At 36.5% G+C, this 21,089-nt stretch overlaps 1 protein-coding gene across 4 annotated transcripts in view; it reads right to left on the bottom strand.

The window, feature by feature from the left end:
- Nucleotides 1-21,089, bottom strand: part of KLHL8 (kelch like family member 8) — a 64,223-nt gene that overhangs the window by 24,198 nt on the left and 18,936 nt on the right. For 2 of the 4 annotated variants that reach the window (XM_039468528.2, XM_003923986.4), the window contains exons 2-3: nucleotides 12,793-13,153; nucleotides 1,655-2,203 (exon numbers count right to left, since the gene is read on the bottom strand). In XM_039468528.2, coding sequence (XP_039324462.2) covers nucleotides 1,655-2,203; nucleotides 12,793-13,008 — 765 coding nt within the window. In that variant the 5' untranslated portion in view covers nucleotides 13,009-13,153. Of the gene's footprint in view, nucleotides 1-1,654; nucleotides 2,204-12,792; nucleotides 13,154-14,773; nucleotides 14,950-21,089 lie in introns of all 4 variants that reach the window. The other 2 variants (XM_074396412.1, XM_074396413.1) reach the window with 2 other exon arrangements.

The following is a 21,089-nucleotide window of genomic DNA, read 5'->3' on the forward strand; positions in this document are numbered from 1 at the left end:
AACTCTAAAGCAATTTCCAGTACTGGTCTGCTTTAATGAAATCAGACTATATGTTAAATTACATCTACCCACTTTAAATATAGGTTTAAATAGACTTTATAATTCAATTGTCTTCATTCAAATTACTTACTTCCAAAAATAGTACTGACACAATCGCAAGGTCCTTCTGTTGATAAAGACACAATCAAAACAAAACTGCTGTGCTTTGTTCTTTTGCCTTTTTAAGCTAAGGTTAAACATACGGAAATGTGATTTCTTACTTAAAAGTGTACACATTCGTATCTGAAACAAGTGCTGTTTTCTTCAAATCAGTAATCTTGGAAGGGAATATACTGACTCAGGGACGCATCCCCTCTTTCAGTAGAGGCATTCATCATTCCTCTATTAAAGATACCCTGTTTTTCCAGGGGATTAAAGGGGATGATGAAACCAGGTAATGTTATTTTGAATAAAATGCACACACACACACATAAGGGGTTGAGTCCAGTCACTCCCCAACTGCAAGACTTTGTTGCAGTAGTCCCTCTACCTATTGTCATGGTCCCCCTTGAATAAAGTCTGCCTTATATGTCTTAAAAAGTAACATATATACACAAATAAGATATAGCTGCAAGATAATAAAACTTTCCATTTGCTTTTGCTGACAAATTTACTTTCAAAATAATTCTAAGAGAGAAGATCTAAATGTGTACTAAACTTTGATACTCATATGCATGCAAAAATATTGTGATATGCACTTGAAAAGTATGTCTTATCATAATCACACTTTGAATAGGTTTACTTCATCTGCCTATAAATATCTAAAATGAGAACACTGGTCATTTTAAGCACTTTCATTCTTCTATTTGTTAAAGTTTCTTGTAATGCTATTGAGAAACTTTGTTATTAAAAATTATGAGAATTATCATTGAGTGCTTTTATCAAGCACAAAGTTTTAACAAAGCATTTAGTTTAGAAAAATAAGTAAGAACAGTCCTCATTTAAGTTACAAAACATCATTTTACTTCTCAGGAATAAATGGACAAAGGAAAAAGGGAGGAAGGAAAGGAGGGCAGAGAGAAAAAGGAAAGGGGAGGAAGACAAAAGAAAAGAAATATCACAAGGGCCCATAATCTTTTTATCCCAGTAACTCCTATTAACAGTAAAAAATAATAACGGTCACAACAATCAGACACATTTCTGAGGTTTAAAAAAAGTCAAAGTATGGTGAGAGAAGAAAATAGAAAGTGATGCCCTATGGTTCTTTGCATAATAAATCTACACACATTAGGAATAACTATACTTTTATTAGCAAAATAATCATTAAAATTTAGAAACTTCATTATAAAACATTATAAATTATATTTAGAGTTGTTTCCTCAAACCACTTTCTATTAGCATACATAAAATACTCATCATTGGTATCCCAAAGGAATATTTTCAGGTTAAAAAGCAGAGAATGGTATTGCTAATTCAAATATGACAAATTTAGATTCATCCTGAAACAGTACAGCAAGTTAATAGGAAAGTTAGAGAGCTAAAAGCCATTTTTATCATTGTATTTCATCAATAATTTCTATATTCCTTCAAATAATCTACATTTTTCAAAATAAATGAAGCCTCTTGATTTGCTTCTGTATTTTATCTCTATGTGAAATCTTATTTCAGCCCCTACCTGTGCAAGTGTTTCATCCAACCATTTGGAATGATGCTGAGGATTGGCAAGAAGCCACTTGATGGCAGCATTATAGACCTGCTTTTCATTTTCAATATTTAGATCACTGGAAGACAAAAGCTTATGGAGGTGCTGGGGTGACACACTTACAAAGTCTTCACACTCCACTACTTCAGTAAAATGCTCACAGGCATACTGATCTGCCATATCCATTAAGTCTATTCGATTGTGACTTTCTGCAAAGGCTCTTACTGCCAGACAATTGGAGGGATGAAAATGTAACTTCATGTATTCACAACAAGCTCTAGCCACCAGTTCAACCTGCAGAATACAGGCTGCATATAAGAGAGGTTGGACGTTGTCAACAGTCAAAGTGAGCCGTGAAGAATAGACAAACTTTACCAAGTCTTCTATTGCGTCACCATCAAAATCTCTAATCTCAATCAGTGTTTGCTTGGCTTCGGCCATTTCAGAAAGAAACATGGCTCTAAAGTAGGGAATAACACAAGCCAATACCAGCTTGTGACAAGAGATTAGCTTTGAGCCAACCTGTTCAAAAGAAACCAAGAAAGACTCAGTTTAATGTCAAAATCAGCTTCAGGTCATCATTGTGTTTAGAGCAGGAACAAAATTTCTAGACAAATTTAGAGTGTTTTTACAAGGCAATCCTTTGGTCATTTACTTTCAATCTAGGCCAATTTCTTAAAGTCAGGCAATTTTCATCTTCCAAATTAACCAAATATTTTTCATATATATACTACATATATACATATGTGTACACGTATACAATATATGTATAAATGTATATGTGTATACGTATATACATATAAAATATATGTATAAAATATATGCATATATACATATATGTATAAATATATACATATAAAATATATATGTATATACATGTGTATATACATACACAAAAATACATATCTGTATATACATATACACGTGTGTGTGTGTGTGTGTGTGTGTATTTTTTAAGACAAGGTCTTGCTCTTGTCACCCAGGCTGGAGTGCAGTGGCATGATCTCAGCTCACTGCAACCTCTGTCTCCCAGGTTTAAGTGATTCTCCTGCCTTAGCCTATTAAGTAGCTGGGATTACAGGCATGCACCACCACACCTGGCTAATACTTGTGGGTTTTGTTTTCTCAGTAGAGATAGGGTTTCACCATGTTGGCTAGGCTGGTCTCGAACTCCTGGTCTCAACTGATCTGCCTGCCTTGGCCTCCCAAAGTGCTGGGATTACTGGAGTGAGCCACCGCACTTGGCCTCTTTTATATACATATCTATAACATATATACAACAAGTCGTGATTTTTCTATATGATATTTCAGGGACATTTTGTAAATTAATAACAGCAAACATCAGTCAGCACTCCTTACATGTCAAGCACTATCATAAGAGTTTTTATTTTGGAGACAGGGTCTCACCATGTTGCCCAGGCTGGAGTGCAGTGGCGTGATCATGGCTCATTGCAGCCTCAACCTGCTGGGCTCAAGCGATCCTCCCAACTCAGCCTCCCAAGCAGCTGGGACTACAGGCACGTGCCACCACACCCAGCTAATTTTTGCATCTTTCAGTAGGGATAGGGTTCCGCCATGCTGCCTAGGCTGGTCTCAAACTCCTGAGCTCAAGTGATTCACCTACTTAGGCCTCCCAAAGTCCTAGGATTACAGGCATGAACCACAGAGCTTGGCCTTCTAAGGGCTTTTCATATACTAACTCAACTGTCCTAACACCCCTATGAGTAAGTACTATTATTATCCACAATTTATAAATCAGAAAACTGAAGCACAAAGTAAATATTTAGTAGTATTTACTATGACCTCAACTGAGTTTTTTTTCATTTTCTATTCACATTATCTTGAAATGATATAGCTCATATACAAGTAATAAAAAAAACTGCAATCTCATCATTTTAATTATTGAAAAATCAGATAGCTTCCAACAGTGTGCCATTACAAACAGCACATCAGTGAACTTCTTTGTAACTAAATCTTTATTCACATTTTCTATTATTCTGACAAATTCTTGTAAGTAGAAATGTTGCTTCAAAGGATACAATGTGAATATGTGAATATATACTGTCAAACTGTCCATTTCTGAGCTTCTTACAGTATTTGCACCGTATCATGAGTGTTATGAAACACTTTTTTTTTTTTTTTTTTGTATAGACAGTGTATGTTGCCCAGGCTGGTCTCAAACTCCTGAGCTCATGCAATCTTCCCGCCTGGCCACCAAAGTGCTAAGATTGTAGGCGTGAGCCACTGTGCCTGGCCACAGTTGACAATCTGATGAATAAAAATATCTCATTGTTTATCTTTTCTTTTGCTCATAAGATTGAATCATTCATAAATTTTGGGCTACTTGTATTTCTTCTATGAACTACATATTTTTTCTTATTCATTTGTAAGTATTCCTCATACAATCAGAGTATTAGGCATTTGTCATATATATTTGAACTTCTCTTTCAGTTTGCTTTCAATTTTTATTCTCTCCCTATGGATTTTCACATAATTAAATCAAGTATTTTTATTATTTAAGGTACCCTGTCATTCGAATATTCTATATTTACTTCACATATTTTTTCTACTACTTTTATGGTTTTATGTTTTACACAAATTTTTATTTACATCTGGAAGTTTTTGGTACTGAGTGGGCAGATACCTTCTTTTTAATACAGTATTAATCCCATTTTCCCAGCAGTTTATTATAATCAAATACAAGTAACATTATAGTACCATTTTAGTCATTTTCCTGTTTTCATGTAGTGATATGATTATATAATAAACATGTAGTTGTGTCTCATTATTTGAGAACTAATTTTAAAATGAGAATTTTTGGAGTGTTCGTATGTATAAATAGTTTCGCTTATAAAAGTCCCTTCCTCAGTCTTTTTTCACTAATGTGGAGGAAGAACCAGTATCATTTATTTCAGCAAGTACAAGATAATCATTTCTGTCTGTTATGCTGTATTAAATTTTTTTACAGAACTCACTAGGCAGGATTTAGATTCTAATGAGACTAAAGTTGTAAACTATAACATAAAGCTTGGCATGTTTTCAAATTCACATTAGCTTTAAAATAGGATCTGAAACCTGATACTAAATAATTTTTAAATAGCCTAAATAGATTCTTTTAAAAAATGATTTCCACATACTACCACTGGGATTCAGTTTCTATGCAAATATTTGTACGTCTCACATGACTTAAACCTGATCCATTAAATAACTTGCCAACATTCTCTTACATAGTAGTACTATAAAATAGGGTTCCACAATTTCTAGACAACCATGATTTTAACACTTGCCATCCAAGCTGTACAAATCAATGGCCAGCAAGTCATTTTCATGATGTTCTTAATAAGATTCTGTCCTTTATAATTCTATTTGAATCTTGATTCAAATCAACTAAAATGTGGCTATTTAACATATATACCCCTAGGTACCCTTTCAGAATAAATATCCATTTTTACTTTAAAAAGATCTTTGAGTCACATGTATAAATAGAACAGCTAAAAGGTTAGCTTTTTAATGCACTGATGGTTTCATTACATTCCTGAAAGTTTATTTGTACAATTTATTTCCCTGGTACATAAAAATAATTACCAATTACAAAAATTATTTCATCAAAAATTTGAAAATGAAAGTAATCAAAATCTAAAGACCTGATATTTAAAATTGGTTAAAAATATGCAAGCTGGCCGGACGTGGTGGCTCAAGCCTGTAATCCCAGCACTTTGGGAGGCCTAGGTGGGTGGATCACGAAGTCAAGAGATCAAGACCATCCTGGCCAACATGGTGAAACCCCGTCTCTACTAAAAATACAAAAAATTAGCTGGGCATGGTGGTGCGTGCCTGTAATCCCAGCTACTCAGGAGGCTGAGGCAGGAGAATTGCCTGAACCCAGGAGGTGGAGGTTGCGGTGAGTCGAGATCGCGCCATTGCACTCCAGCCTGTGTAACAAGAGCGAAACTCCGTCTCAAAAAAAAAAAAAGAAAAGAGAGAGAAAAAAAAAATGCAAGCTACATAATATTAAACATTACCACACAATTTAGAATTATATAAATACTATATGTCCCTGATACTAGTTAATTTTCTAATTTACAATCTGTGTTAGATCAGTGAACATGTGACTAATTCAAGATACTATTAAAAAACTTTAGACAATTAAATTTAACAGAGTTTAACCGAGCAAAGAAGGATTTAAGAATTAGGCAGTCCTAGAACCAGAATAGGTTTAAAGAGACTCTGCTGCTGCTGCACAGTGAAAATAATCTATGGACAGAAAAAGGAAGGAGACACACAGAAAATGGAAGTGAGGTACAGCAATAGATGGATCAGTTACAGCTCAGTCTGCCTTACTTGAACACAGGTTGAACAACTGGTTGCCTTTGATAGGATGATACTCAGTGACTGGCACAAGAGTAGGCTAGTCTGTTTACACATCCAGTTAGGTTACAGTTTACTGTGTACAGAGAAACTTTTAGGCCACGCTTAAACTATGTAAGGCGGGAGCTTTAGGCTAAACTTAATTTAACAATACTCAGGGAAAAATCACGTCACACTTAAGTATTAAAATACGCAGAATATCAAAATTCATTCAATGATTCCTTAGACATTTGTTTAAAAAGCTTGAATACCAACTATTAATCAAAACTTTGAGTAATTTTCCAAAGACTAGCCAATATGAATGAAAATACAATGAAACAAAAGCTTTTGGATTAGTAAAGCATTTGACTAGCAACATAGAAAGCATTCCTGACTCCACTAATGTGGAGTTCATCATGGCTTTTGAGCCACTTGCTCGAGCCCACTCCCACTCTGTGGAGCATACTTTCATTTCAATAAATCTTTGCTTTTGTTGCTATTAAACAAAAAAAAGAATTCATCATGGTTAATATTTTATAAACTATCTCCTCTTCATTTAAAAAAAAATTTAGTAGAGGGCTGGGCATGGTGGCTCACACCTGTAATCCCAGCACTTTTGGAGGCCGAGGTGAGCAGATCACCTGAGGTCAGGAGTTCAAGACCAGCCTGACCAACATGGAGAAACCCCATCTCCACTAAAAATACAAAAAACTAGCTGGGGCATGGTGGCACATGCCTGTAATCCCAGCTACTCGGGAGGCTGAGGCGGGAGAATCGCCTGAACCTGGGAGGCAGAGGTTGCGATGAGCCGAAATCGTGCCATTGCATTCCAGCCTGGACAACAAGAGCAAAATCCCATCTCAAATAAATAAATAAACAAATAAATAAATTAATTAATTTAGTAGAAAAAGTAAAATTTTATCTTAATATTATTAAGCATTAATGAACACAATAAAATAAATATTATTAAGCACTATATATGCAGGAAAATTTTCCATAAATAGTTGAAAAACGCTTTTACTCTAATACACTTTAACATTCTTTATTAGCAACTTCTGCAAGCATCTTCTTTAATATCTTTTACTCTACATATACATTATTCATTACCATTTGACATTTACATGCCTTTTTCATCACTGTAAATATTATCGTAGTGGATATGCATTTGCATAAATACTTTCTGTTTTGGGATTATTTACCTAAGAGAGGTTCTCAGCACTGGACTTCATGGGTAAGAATAATGTTGATATTTGAAAATTAAAAATAGCCTACTGGCTGGGTGTAGTGGCTCATGCCTATAATCCCAGCACTTTGGGAGGCTAAGAAGGGAAGATCACCTGAGTTTAGGAGTTCAAGACCAGCCTGGTCAACATGGTGAAACCCCATCTCTACAAAAATACAAAAATTAACCAGGCATCATGGTGGCTGCCTGTAATAATTTCAGCTACTCGGGAGGCTGAGGTGGGAGAATCGTTTGAAACCGGGAGGTAGAGGTTGCAGTGAGCTGAGATTGTGCCATTGCACTCCAGCCTAGGTGACAGAGCAAGATTCTGTCTAAAAAAAAACCAAACAAAAAAGCCTACTGTCTTAGTTTGTTCAGGCTGCTATAACGAAATATCACAAACTGAGTGGCTTATAAACAACACAACTTATTTCTCATAGTTCTTGAGACTGGAAAGTTCAAGATCAAGGCACTGGCAAATCCATGTCTGGTAAGGACTTGCTCTAAGTTTACTGATGGCAACTTTTCTTTGTGTCCTCAGATGGTGGAAGGTGCAGGGCAGCTATCTGTGCCCTTTTTTTTTTTTTAAGGTCTATTTTTTTTTTTTTTTTTTTTTTTTTGAGACAGAGTTTCACTCTTGTTACCCAGGCTGGAGTGCAATGGCGCGATCTCGGCTCACCGCAACCTCCCCCTCCTGGGTTCAGGCAATTCTCCTGCCTCAGCCTCCTGAGTAGCTGGGATTACAGGCATGCGCCACCATGCCCAGCTAATCTTTTGTATTTTTAGTAGAGACGGGGTTTCACCATGTTGACCAGGGTGGTCTCGATCTCTTGACCTCGTGATCCACCCGCCTCGGCCTCCCAAAGTGCTGGGATTACAGGCGTGAGCCACCGCGCCCGGCCAAGGTCTAAATACAATTTGAATGAGGTACAGATATATGTCCAACTTGTGATCATAAGTTATAACAAATCATATTTAGTCATAATCATGAAAATAGTGAAATCACAATGTAAACCTTTATAAATAACAACTTCTTCACCTTTAAAAGACAGCTTAGGTATCGATATATCTCAAGATCTGCTTTGTATTTAAAATGAATAGTGAGGCCAGGCACGGTGGCTTATGCCTGTAATCCCAGCACTTTGGGAGGCCAAGGTGGATGGATCACCTGAGGTTGTGAGTTCGAGACAAGCCTGACCAACATGGAGAAACCCTGTCTCTACTAAAAATACAAAATTAGCCAGGCGTGGTGATGCATGCCTGTAATTCCAGCTACTTGAGAGACCGAGGCAGGAGAATCACTTGAACCTGGGAAATGGAGATTGCGGTGGGCCAAGAGTGTGCCATTGTACTCCAGCCTGGGCAACAAAAGTGAAACTCCAACTCAGAAAAAAAAAAGAATAGTAAAGAGTGCATATACAATATAAAAATAACATTGTACTTCTTAAAAGTTATATGTAAAGGTAAACATTTTTTAAATTACTAAAGGCCAGGCATGGTGGCTCATGCCTGTAATCCCAGCAGTTTGGAGACTGAGGCGGCAGAGAGATAGCTTGAGTCCAGGAGTTCAAGACCAGCCTGGCTCACATGGCCAAACCCCTCTCTACAAACAATATAAAAATTAACTGCATGTGGTGGCATGCACCTATAGTCTCAGCTACTCAGGGGGTGGGGTGGGGTTTGGGTCCAGGAGGTGGAGGCTACAGTGATCCATGATCACATCACTGTACTCCAGAGCAAGACCTGTCTCAAAATAATAAAATAAGCCTATAATCTGTCCTTTCCTCTTATACAGCAAAAAAAAATTTACTATTCCTTCATTCTTATACTTTTAATTTTAATTTTATATTTTTCTTTTATTGTAAATATATTTTTTTTGCTTTTTTCAACTTTTATTTTAGAATTAGGAGTACATGTATAAGGCTGTTACATGGATATACGGTGTCATGCTGAGGTTTGGAGTATGAATGAATCTATAACCCAGGTAGTGAGTGTAATATACAACATAAAACAAACAGTTTATTTCAAGTCATACTCCCACCGCCTTCCCTCCCTCCCTCATCTTGTATACCCCACTATTTTTCCCATTTTCATGACCATGTTTACTCAATGTTTAGTTCCCACTTATAAGTGAGAAAATGTGGTATTTGGTTTTGTTTCATTAGTTCACATAGGATAATGGTTTCCAGCTGCATGCATGTTGCTGCAAAGGATGTGATTTCATTCTTTTTTATGGCTGTATATTATTCTGTAGTGTATATATGGCACATTTTCCTTATCCAATCCACCACTGATGGGCACCTGGGCTGATTCCACATCTTTGTTATTTGTGAATAGCACTGCAACGAACATACTATGTGTCTTTTTGATAGAATGATTTATTTTCCTCTGGGTATATACCAACTAGGAGGATTGCTGGGTTGAATGGTAATTCAGCTCTCCGTTCTTTGAGAAGTATCCAAACTGCTCTCCTCAGTGGCTGAACTAATTTACATTCCCACCAACAGTGTGTAAGTGTTTCCTTCTCTCCACAGCCTGGCCAACATCTGTTATTTTTTGACTTATTAATAAAAGTTCATTCTGACTGATGTGAGATGGTATCTCTTTGTGGTTCTGGTTTGCATTCCTCTAATGACTGGTGATGATCAGTATTTTTTCATATATTTGTTGGCCACCTGTAGGTCTTCTTTTGAGAAGTGTCTGTTCATATCCTTTGCCTACTTTTTACTGTACCTTTTCTGTTTAGATATGTTTAGATAGACAAACACTACTGTGTTACAACTGCCTAAAATTTTCAGTATGGTAATAGGCTATGGAGATTTGTATCCCAGGAACAACAGGCTACAACATATAGCCTAGGTTATACTACACACATAGGTTGCAATAAGCAGCTCTAATATGGTCATGTGTTGCTGAAGGATCAGGATACGTTCTGAGAAACGTATTAGGTGATTTTATCACTGCAAATGTCTCAGAATGTACTCACACAAATCTAGATATCTGCCTAGATATATCTAAGGCAAAAGCCTAGATATGGCTGCTCCCAGGCTACGAACCTGCATGGTGTGTTACTGTACTGCACACTGTAGGCAACTATAACACGATGGTAACTATCTGCGTATCTAAACAAATAAACATAGGAAAGGTACAGTAAAAATACGGTATACAAGATTTTTTTCTGAATGTACATTTGTATGAGGCATTTGCCATGAATGGGATTGCAGGGCCAGAGGTTGCTCTGGGTGAATTACTGAGTGGTGAGTGAAGGGGAAAGCCTAGGACTTTATTGTACACTACTGTAGACTTTATAAACACTGTACACTTAGCCTACCCTAAATTAAAAAAAAAATTTATAATTAACCTTAGCTTACTGTGACGTTTTCCATAAACTTTTAAATTTTTAAAGAACATTTTGACTCTTTTGTAATAACAGCCTAAAACACACACATTGCACAGCTCTACAAAAATGTTTTTATATGCTTATTCCAAAAGACTTTTTCTATTAAAAATTTTTTCTTTTATTTTTAAAACTTTTTGTTAAAAACTAAGACACAAACTCAGACATTAGCCTGCATCTATACCAAGTCAGGATCATACATATCACTGTCTACTGCCTCCAGATCCTGTCCCATTGAAAGGTCTTCGGGAGTAATAACACACATGAAGCTGTCATCTCCTATAATAACAATGCCCTCCTCTTGAATACCTTCTGAAGGACCTGCCTAAGGCTGTTTTATAATGTTTTTTTCTTTCCTTGGTTTATTTAAGAATCAATTTTCTGCAATTTTTTTTTTAATCTTTTTTTCTTTAGAAGGAGTACAGGCTAATAAAAACAATAAAAAGTACAGTAAATACATAAACCTGTAACATAATCATTTATTAGCATGAATAAGTATTAGGCACTGTACATAACTATGTGCTACACCTTTTATACAACTAGCAATGTGGTAAGTTTGTTTACACCAGCATCACCACAGGCATGTGAGTAATGCATTGTACTAGAACATTATGAGCTACATCACTAAGTGATAGGAATTTTTTGGCTCCATTATAATCTTATGGGACCACCATTGTATATGGAGTCCATCGTTGACCAAAATGTCCTTATGTGGCACATGATTGTACCCCCTGAGAAACATGAAAAAGTTAAAATACTGATTTACTAGCTGAATGAAGGAAAGGTGATCTTCCTTAAACACAGAGTCTTAAAATTTCTTAATATAGAAGGCTTAACTATTAAATATAGATCACTTTCTCCATTATTATTTTTCTCTTCTATTAGATTATGTCTGTGCTATCTTCTAAATGCCCTCCAAAATAACGTATTGAAACTTAATCCCCACTGTGCTAATATTAAGAGGGGGAGCCTTGGGGAAATGATGAAATCATAAGGGCTCTGCTCATGAATGGATTAGTGCCTTAAGAGAGAACTGGAGGTAACTAGCTTAGACCCATTTTGCCTATCTGCCTTCCACGTGAGGACATAATGTTTATCCCCTCTGAAGGATGCAGCAACAAGGTACCATCTTGGAAGCTGAGAGGGCAGCCCTAACCAGACACCAAGCTTGCTGGCACCTTGATTTTAGACTTCCCAACATTCAGAACTATGAGAAATAATTTTCTATCATTAGCACAGTGGCTCACACTTATAATCCCAGTTTTTTGGGAGGTCCAAGGCAGTAGGATTGTTTGCACCCAAGTTTGAGACCAGCCGGGGCAATATAGCAAGATCCTATCTCTATAAAATTTTTTTTTAATTAGTTAGGCATGGTGATACATGCATCTAGCCCTAGCTGCTCAGGCCACCGTGTCAGGAGGATTGCTTAAGCCCAGGAATCCACCAAAAAATTTTAATACTTCACTGAGAGATAAGAAGAAAGTACTTTAAATATGTAATGAGAAACAATCAGAACATAGGCTTTTCCACACTGCTTTATCACTTTTCTAATTTTATTAAAACTGGCTGTTAGAACAACATGATCCTATAGATGATGGGCAAAGGTCACTGTAGACTTTTTCATACAAGGCTAAGTAGACTGTATTTCACTATCAGGTGTAGATAAACAGTCCCACTCAACAGATGATAACAATGAAGTAAAGATTAAATTACTGGAATAGAGATATACCGTAAAACAGTAGTATAGCTGAGTAAACAATCCAAATTCCTGACTTCTAACCTATATTCGGAGTCAGCAAATACATCAAGATATTTAAACACAAGTGAAAAGTTTATCTGGTCAACAGAAATTTATTAATTTCACTAATAATATTTGTTGTTGTTCTAGGTTTCAGAACTCTGAGAAGTTAACTATGAAATAATTAGTATCAACATTAAATTAGTACAATAATTTTACCTTATGCTAACTTCTCTTCATTTACCCTCTATGTCCTGTCTCCTACACTAAAAAAAGATTGAGACTAAAAGCATTCTGACTCTATTAAATATGTATACCAACAAAATTTGCCTTGTGTGGTTACAGAAACCCCCATTTTTCATAGTACACTGAAGAGGCTAAGAAAGGTAGAAAAAAGGTAAGCTCACCTTTAGTGTGACATCGCAGAGTTCTCCATTCTCATAAAATCGAAGAAGAGAACTATGAAAATCTTTCCAAGCTTCATTTGCTTCAAAAGTAAAGGAATCTTCTCCATCACCATCACTAACTGAGGATCTGTTCTTTATTTGCTGATGCTGTTGTTGCCTTTTCCCCTTTGTAATGTGATTCCTAGCTTGTCTTCCATTCACAGAATCTGAAGCCATTTGCTATATTCCTCTTTTAATATAGCTCTCTTCTCAAACATTCCATTTATTCTTTTTCAAAGGGTAGGGAGAAGGCAGAAGGTAGATGTAGCCACCACGCTTCAGATGTTTTTCAAAACCCACTCAACTGTCATTGTATAGTTTGCTGTGATTGAAAAATCAACAATAAAACACATAGAGACAAACCAAAAGGAAAAAATTATTGTCAATAACTATAATTTGTTAGTACTATACATGCAAAATAACTATATCAATCATTTATAAAACAAAAAACTTTGTTTTTATGCTAAATGTCACATAATTCACTTCTGCTAATTATTTTATATCAATAAAGGCACCCCTTTAAAATCCAACAACAATCGACTGTTGAGCACATGACTTTTGAGATGTGAAATATGGTATCTTCAAATAGAAAGGCTGTGAACTAAAATTTTTCTATTTAAAAAATGTTTATATTAAAGATGGGGTTTCTCCATGTTGCCCAGGCTGGTCTTAAACTCCTAGGCTCATGCAATCTGCCCACCTCAGCCTCCCAAGGTGCTGGGATTATAGGCTTGAGCCACCTCATGTAGCCATGAACTAAAAATGTTAAATTTTGAGGCTTAACTGCTTTTTGTTTTTGTTTTTGTTTTTTTTAGCAGAACAACATGATCCTGTAGATCAGGCGTCCTCAAACTTTTTACACAGGGGGCCAGTTTGCTGTCCCTCAGACCGTTGGAGGGCCACCACATACTGTGCTCCTCTCACTGACCACCAATGAAAGAGGTGCCCCTTCCTGAAGTGTGGCGGGGGGCCGGATAAATGGCCTCAGGGGGCCGCATGGCCGTAGTTTGGGGACGCCTGCTATAGATGATAGGCAAAGTTCACTAAAGACTTTTTCATCCTAGGCTAAGTAGACTGTATTTTACTATCAATATAGCTAAATAATCCTACTTAACAGATGATAACAATTAAGTAGAGATGAAATTACTGGAATAGAGATATACAGTAAAACACTAATATAGCTGCCTTCCAGCTATATGATTTAGTAATGCAAGGCCAAAACAAAAAGATATTTCGATTGAATTAGGTTCATCCTAGATTCTGAAGTCAGATCATGATTCTACCACATACCAACTGTATGAGCTTGAGCAAATGACAACCTGCCTAGACCTCAGACTCTCCTGTGAAACAGATAAAACTTACAGAACTATTTTGAGGATTAGAAATATTGTACTGCCACACATAGGAAATGCTACACTCTTGCAAAGATCTCATTTTATTTCCATTTTAACATAGAACTTATTAGTATTTATACATAAAATCAAACTTTCCTCATCATCAAAGCATATTTGATGAATATCCACACCATCAATAGATCTATGCTACAATTCTACTTTGGTGGCAGGAACAAAGAATTTTAAGTTATTAATAAAACACCTATTCCATCACTTACTGGCTATGTAATATTTTTTTAAGACTTTACTAATTCTCAGTTTCTTCATCTATAAACAGGAATACGTATCCATCTCATGGCACTATCCCGAGATTTACATCAAATACAATAATGAATTTACAAGTGCTTGTTTAAAATACTGGTATTAGATTGGAAAACTCTGCTTATTATGTAGTTTCAGAAAACTGTAAATATCTTAACCAGAACTTTAGCTATATTAGGTTCTTTATTGTTAATATCATCATTTCTAGCTTTTGAAAGGGATCAAAATGGTCATTGTAAGATTATACAGTTATTAATGCCTTCTTTTGGTTTCTGTGGTAAACATACATGACAGTGATCCTTAATGAGTCATGTCTTCATATAATCCTCTTGCATGCAGGAAGAACCTGTGACTTGCTTCTACTTGACAGAATGTGCGAAAGTGATGAGATGTCACTCTCTTGATTATGTTGCATTATAGAATACTGTGTGAGCAGACTGGAGTAAGAAGCTCTCCTGCAGGCCTTGAAAGGAGAGAGTCATGTAGCAGGAAACTACGGACAATCCCTAGGACCTGAGAGAGGATTTCACCTGATAATCAGTAAAAAGCCAGACCCTCAGTCACACAGCTGCAAGGAAATAAATTCTGCCAATGACCTGAATGAGTATGGAAACAGATTTCTCCATAATTGAGCATCTACATAATACAGCCTGGCCAACGGCTTGATTGCAGCCTTATGAGATTCTAAGCAAAGGACCCAACTATGCTGTGCCCAGACTCCTGATGAACAGAAATTGTGAGATAATAAATGCATGTTATTTTAAGCCACTAAATTGTGGTAATTTGTTACATACAACAAAAAACAAATACAGACACCTTCTGTCAGGTCTAAAATTTTGTTTGAGGAAAGTTTCTATAGATATTCTAACAGGCACCAACCACTGTAATAGCTCTTTTAAATTCACATTCCTGCTGCAAAATCAACAAAGAACAAATGGGACAAATGGAAAACAAATAGCATAATCAGGACTTAAAAAATATTTCTGTCGAGGGCCACAGAATAGATATTTTTGGCTTTGTGAGCCATAGTCTCTATCACAACTACCGAACTGTATTGTTGTAACACAGAAGCAGCCATAGACAATAGTAAATAAATAAACATAGCCATGTTTCAATAAAACTTTAATTATAAAAAGAAAAACACTTGGTGGCCAGGCAAGGTGGCTCACGCCTGTAATCCCAGCATTTTGGGAGGCCAGGGTGGGTGGATCACTTGAGGTTAGGAGTTCAAGACCAGCCTGGCCAACGTGGCAAAACTCGTCTCTACTAAAAACCCAAAAAATAGCCAGGCATGGTGGTGCATGCTTGTAACCCCAGCTGCCTGGGAGGCTGAGGCATGAGAATCACGTGAACCTGGGAGGCAGAGGTTGTAGTGAGCAGAGATCGCGCTACTGCACTCTAGCCTGGCAACAGAGTGAGACTCTGTCTCAAAAAATTAAATTAAATTAAAATTTAAAAAGTAAAAAAACACTTGGTAAGTGTGATTTAATCCCCAAGCTCAACGTTTGCTGATCCTTGAGTAAGATGGTTGATTTAAACTCAACAATATCAATAATCACATTAATATAAATGAACTAACCATTTCCAATTAAAGGTAGAGACTCAGGAATACTACTCAGCAATACGGACAAACTATGGAAGCATGTACAACCTGGATAGATCTCAAATAATGCTAAATTTAAAAAATCTGTATAGTATGATTGATCTACATAACATTCTCAAGTAACAAAATTACAGAGGTAAAGAACAGATTATTGTTTGCAAGAGGTCAGGGAAGGATGAGAGGGGAGGAGTAGCTGTGGCTATAAATGAGTAGCACAAATATACTTGTGATGGAACTGTGCTGTATCTTGTCTGTAGTAGTGATCATTTGAATCTACATGTGACAACATACACACACACAAATGAATGCATGTAAAACAGGTGAAATTTGAATAGCATAGACAGAATGTATCAAAGTCAATTTCCTAGTACAAAAGTTACGCAACATGTTATCATTGAGGGAAAGTGGGTGAAGGATACATAAGATCTATTATTTCTTACCATTGCCAAGTGAATCTACAATGGTCTCAAATAGAGACTTTTTTAAAAAGAGAAATTTTCAGATTGGATTAAAAAAAAAAAACCCAACTATCAACTGCATACAAGAAAAAAACCTACTTTAAGTATAAAGATACAAATAGGCTAAAGTAATTGGATGGAAAGAAGATACACCATGCCAACAGTAACAACAACAACAAAATCCTAAAGAATTTTTAAAAACTGAAGAATAGGCCAGATACAGTGGCTCATGTCTGTAATCTCAGCGCTTTGGGAGCCCGAGGCAGGTGGATCACAAGGTCATGAGTTCAAGATCAGCCTGGCAAACATGGTGAAACCCCATCTCTACTAAAAATACAAAAATTAGCTGGGCATGGTGACATGTGCCTGTAATCCCAGCTATTCAAGAGGCTGAGGCAGAAGAATTGCTTGAAATGGGACCCAGAGGCAGAGGTTACAGTGAGCTGAGATTGCACCATTTCACTCCAGCTTAGGCTACAAAGAGAGACTCCGTCTCAAAAAAAAAAAAAAAGAAAAAAGAAAAAAAAAAAAGAAAGAAAGAAAAGAAAAGAAAATATGAAAAGAAAAACACTGAAAAGTAGCTAAAATATCAAACACATAAAACTGCTAGTGATAAAAAACACTACATAAAAATATCATGTACAAAAGAAAGAAGTTGGACCCTTACTTTACTCTATATACAAAAATTAACTTAAAATGGATTAAAGACCTCAGTGTAGCCCTGAAATCATAAACTGACTAGACTTGAAACCACAAAGCTACTGGAGGAAAACACAGTGGGAAAAGGCTTCACAACACTGAATTTATCAATGATTTCTTGTATACGACATAGAAAGCACAAGCAATAAAAGCAAACACAATAGGAATAAAAGCAAACACAAATGGGACATCAAATTTTAAAACTTTTGTGCAGCAAAACAATCAATCAATAGAGAAGGAAAGGGAACCTACAGAATGGAAGAAAACAGTATTTGCAAATATATACGTGATAAGGGGTTAATATCCAGATATATAAAGAACTTCTACAACTCAATAATAAAAAAAACAAGGAATCCAATTTAAAAATAGGCAAAAGACTGGGTGCAACGGCTGGTGAATGACTGTAATCCCAGCTACTTGGGAGGCTGAAGTAGGAGGATCACTTGAGCCCAGGAGTTCAAGGTCAGCCTGGGCAACACAGCAAGCACCTTTCTCAAAATGAAAATAAACAAAACAAACAAAAACCAAAAACAGACCAGGTGTTTTTACAGGCTCATGCCTGTAATCCCAACATTGGTAGGCTGAGACTAAAGGATTGCTTAAGCCCAGGAATTCGAGATCAGCTTGGGCAACACAGAACTTGTCTCTACAAACAATACAAATATTAGCTGGACGTGGTGGCATGCACCTACAGTCCCAGCTTCTCAGGAGGCTAAGGTGGGAGGATCACTTGAACCCAGGAATTCAAGGCTGCAGTGAACTGTAATCATGCCACTGAACTCCAGCCTGGGTGACAGCGTGAGACTCTGTCTCAAAAAAAAAAAAAAAAAAAAAAAAAAAAGGCAAATGACTTTAATAGACATTTCTCCAAAGATGATAAACGGCCAAGAAGTACAGCCCTTCTTCAGTATCCCTAGGGGATTGGTTGCAGGATGCCTGCAGATACCAAAATCCATGTATCCTTAAGTCCCATATATAAACTGATATGGCATTTGCATATAACCTATGTACATCTTCCTACATACTTTAAATTATCTCTGGGTTACTTATGATATGTAGGAGATCCATCAGGGCAGTGGAAAATTACAGAAAGACACAAGCCTTCTTGGAAGACTGGAAGGTTTTGCAAAAGCCTTGGGAAAAGGTTTATGGCTGAAGGCAGCGTAATCCTCTTACCTTGAGCTAACATCATAGAGCAGATAACAAGGGAATGTAGAGAAGTTTATCTAAAAAGCTTGTTTACTCATGTGGTCCTAAGACAGATCTTTGATCATTCTTGGGTGCATGACTCTGGCAGAGGTCCCCTTGCCACACTGACTGGCAAGTCTGTGTCGGTGTACATTTTTCATCCATTGCTTGGTCAAGTCTGCCAGCTGGATTCAACAATGATACCTAACACCATGTAAATGCTATGTAAATAGTTGTTATATTGTATTTTTAAAATATGTATGATTTTTATTGGGTTTACAAAACATTTTCAATCCATGTTTGGTTGAATTTGGGGATGCATAACCTGCAAATACTGACTGTAAACTGTATATAAAAAGATGTTCAATATCACTAATCATCAAGGAAATGTATATCAAAATCATGACATATCACCTTACACTTGTTGGGATGGGGAATGAAAGGAAAGAAGGAAGTGTTGGCAAGGACTTGGAGAAACTGGAAACCCTTTTAACTGTTGGTGGGAATGTAAAATAGCTTCCATAGCTGCTATGGAAACAGTATGGATAGTTCTCAAAAAGTTAGAAACAGAACTACCATAAAATCCAGCAATTCTGCTTCTCAGTATACAGCCAAAAGACATCAAAGACATATTTGCATATCTATGTTTACCGTGGCATTATTTACAAAAACCAAGAGATAGAAGCAGCCTAAATGTCCATCATCAGAAAAATGAAAAAATAAAATGTGGTTTATACATACAATGGAATACCATTCAGATTCCAAAAAGAAGAAAATCCTCTCATATGCTACAACATGGATGAATCTTAAGGACATTATACAAAGTAAAACAAGTCAGACACAAAAAGACAAGTTCCACTGATTCCACTTATATTAGGTGTCTAAAGCAGTCAAATTCATAGAAAGTAAAATGGTGGTTGCCAAGAGAGGTGGAAAGAAGAGTTACTGTTCAATAGGTATCGTTTCAGTTTTGCAAGATAAAGTTCTACAGCTCTGTTGGACAATAATGTACATATAGTTAATACTACTGTACTGTACACTTAAAAATGGTTAAGATAGTAAATTTTACATTTTTTTCACCACAATAAAAAAAGACACTACATAATGACAGAAGTGTCAATTCACAAAGACACAGTCTAAATCTGCATACACCTAACTTCAAATCTTCAAAATACACAAAGCAAAGCCAAAAATAACTAAAGGGAGAAACAGACGAACCCACAATTATAACTGAAGAGATTTCAACAATTCTCTCCAGTTATAGAACTAGTTAACAGAGCATTAGCAATGATATAAAAGAGCAGAATATCTTCAACCAAATGGATTTCATGGGTGTTTACAGAATACTTCTCCCAATAACAGCAGAATATACATTCTTTTCAAGTGCACATGAACCAATATAAGCCATATTCTGAGTCAATAAATAACCCTAAATAAATTTAAAAGAAATTACATTGTATAAAATGTAGTCTCTGACCATAATGGAATTAAACTAGAAACAAGTAACAAAGACAACAGAAACTTCTCCAAATGCTTGCAAATTAAATGCACCCATCTAAACAATCCATGGAGCAAAGAGAAAGTCTTCAGAAAAATTGGAAATTTCTTTGTTACGTTAGTTCTTAACAGAAATGAAAATATAAAATGTCAAAAATCTGTAGGCTACAGGTGAACAAGTGGCTTAGGGGAATATTTAGAAAATTAAGTGCTTATGTTAAAAAAAGTATTAAATCAATATTCTAAGCCTTTACTTTCAGAAATCAGAACCTAGAAAAAGAAGAACAAAATAAACTCAAAGCAAGCATAAGGAAAAAGAGCGCAAAAATAAATAAATAAATAAATAAATAAATAAATAAATAAATAAAATAAAATTGTAAACAAAAAAAAAAATAGATACAAATCAAAACCAAGAACTATTTTTAAAAGATCAACAGGCCGGGTGCAGTGGCTCACCCCTGTAATCCCAGCACATTGGGAAGCCAAGGTGGGTGAATCACCTGAGGTCAGCAGTTCAAGACCAGCCTGGCCAATATAGCAAAACCCTGTCTCTACTAAAATATACAAAAATTAGCTGGGCATGGTAGTGGATGCCTGTAATCCCAGCTACTCAGGAGACTGAGGCAGGGAGAACTGCCTGAACCACCTGGGAGGTGGAAGTTGCAGTGAGTCAAGATCACGCCACTGCACTCCAGCCCGTGCAACAGAGCGAGACTCCGTTTCGGCGGTGGAGGGAAGGTGGAAGATCAACAGAATTGATAAACGTCTGGCAAAAAAGCGGGGAGGGGAAGACACACATTACCAAAATCTGGAATATCAGGGACTATCATTACAAACCCCACTGGCATTAAAAAGGTAAATAAGGTGAATGCTATGAAAAATTCTACATAAATGTGACAACTTAGATGAAATGGACCAATTCCTCAAAACCCACAAACTGGCCGGGTGCGGTGGCTCACGCCTGTAATCCCAGCACTTTGGGAGGCCGAGACGGGTGGATCACGAGGTCAAGAGATCGAGACCATCCTGGTCAACATGGTGAAACCCCGTCTCTACTAACAATACAAAAAAATTAGCTGCGCATGGTGGTGCGTGCCTGTAATCCCAGCTACTCAGGAGCCTGAAGCAGGAGAATCGCTTGAACCCAGGAGGCGGAGG

The sequence above is a fragment of the Saimiri boliviensis genome, chromosome 3 (assembly GCF_048565385.1).
Source record: "Saimiri boliviensis isolate mSaiBol1 chromosome 3, mSaiBol1.pri, whole genome shotgun sequence".
Classification (NCBI taxonomy): domain Eukaryota; kingdom Metazoa; phylum Chordata; class Mammalia; order Primates; family Cebidae; genus Saimiri; species Saimiri boliviensis.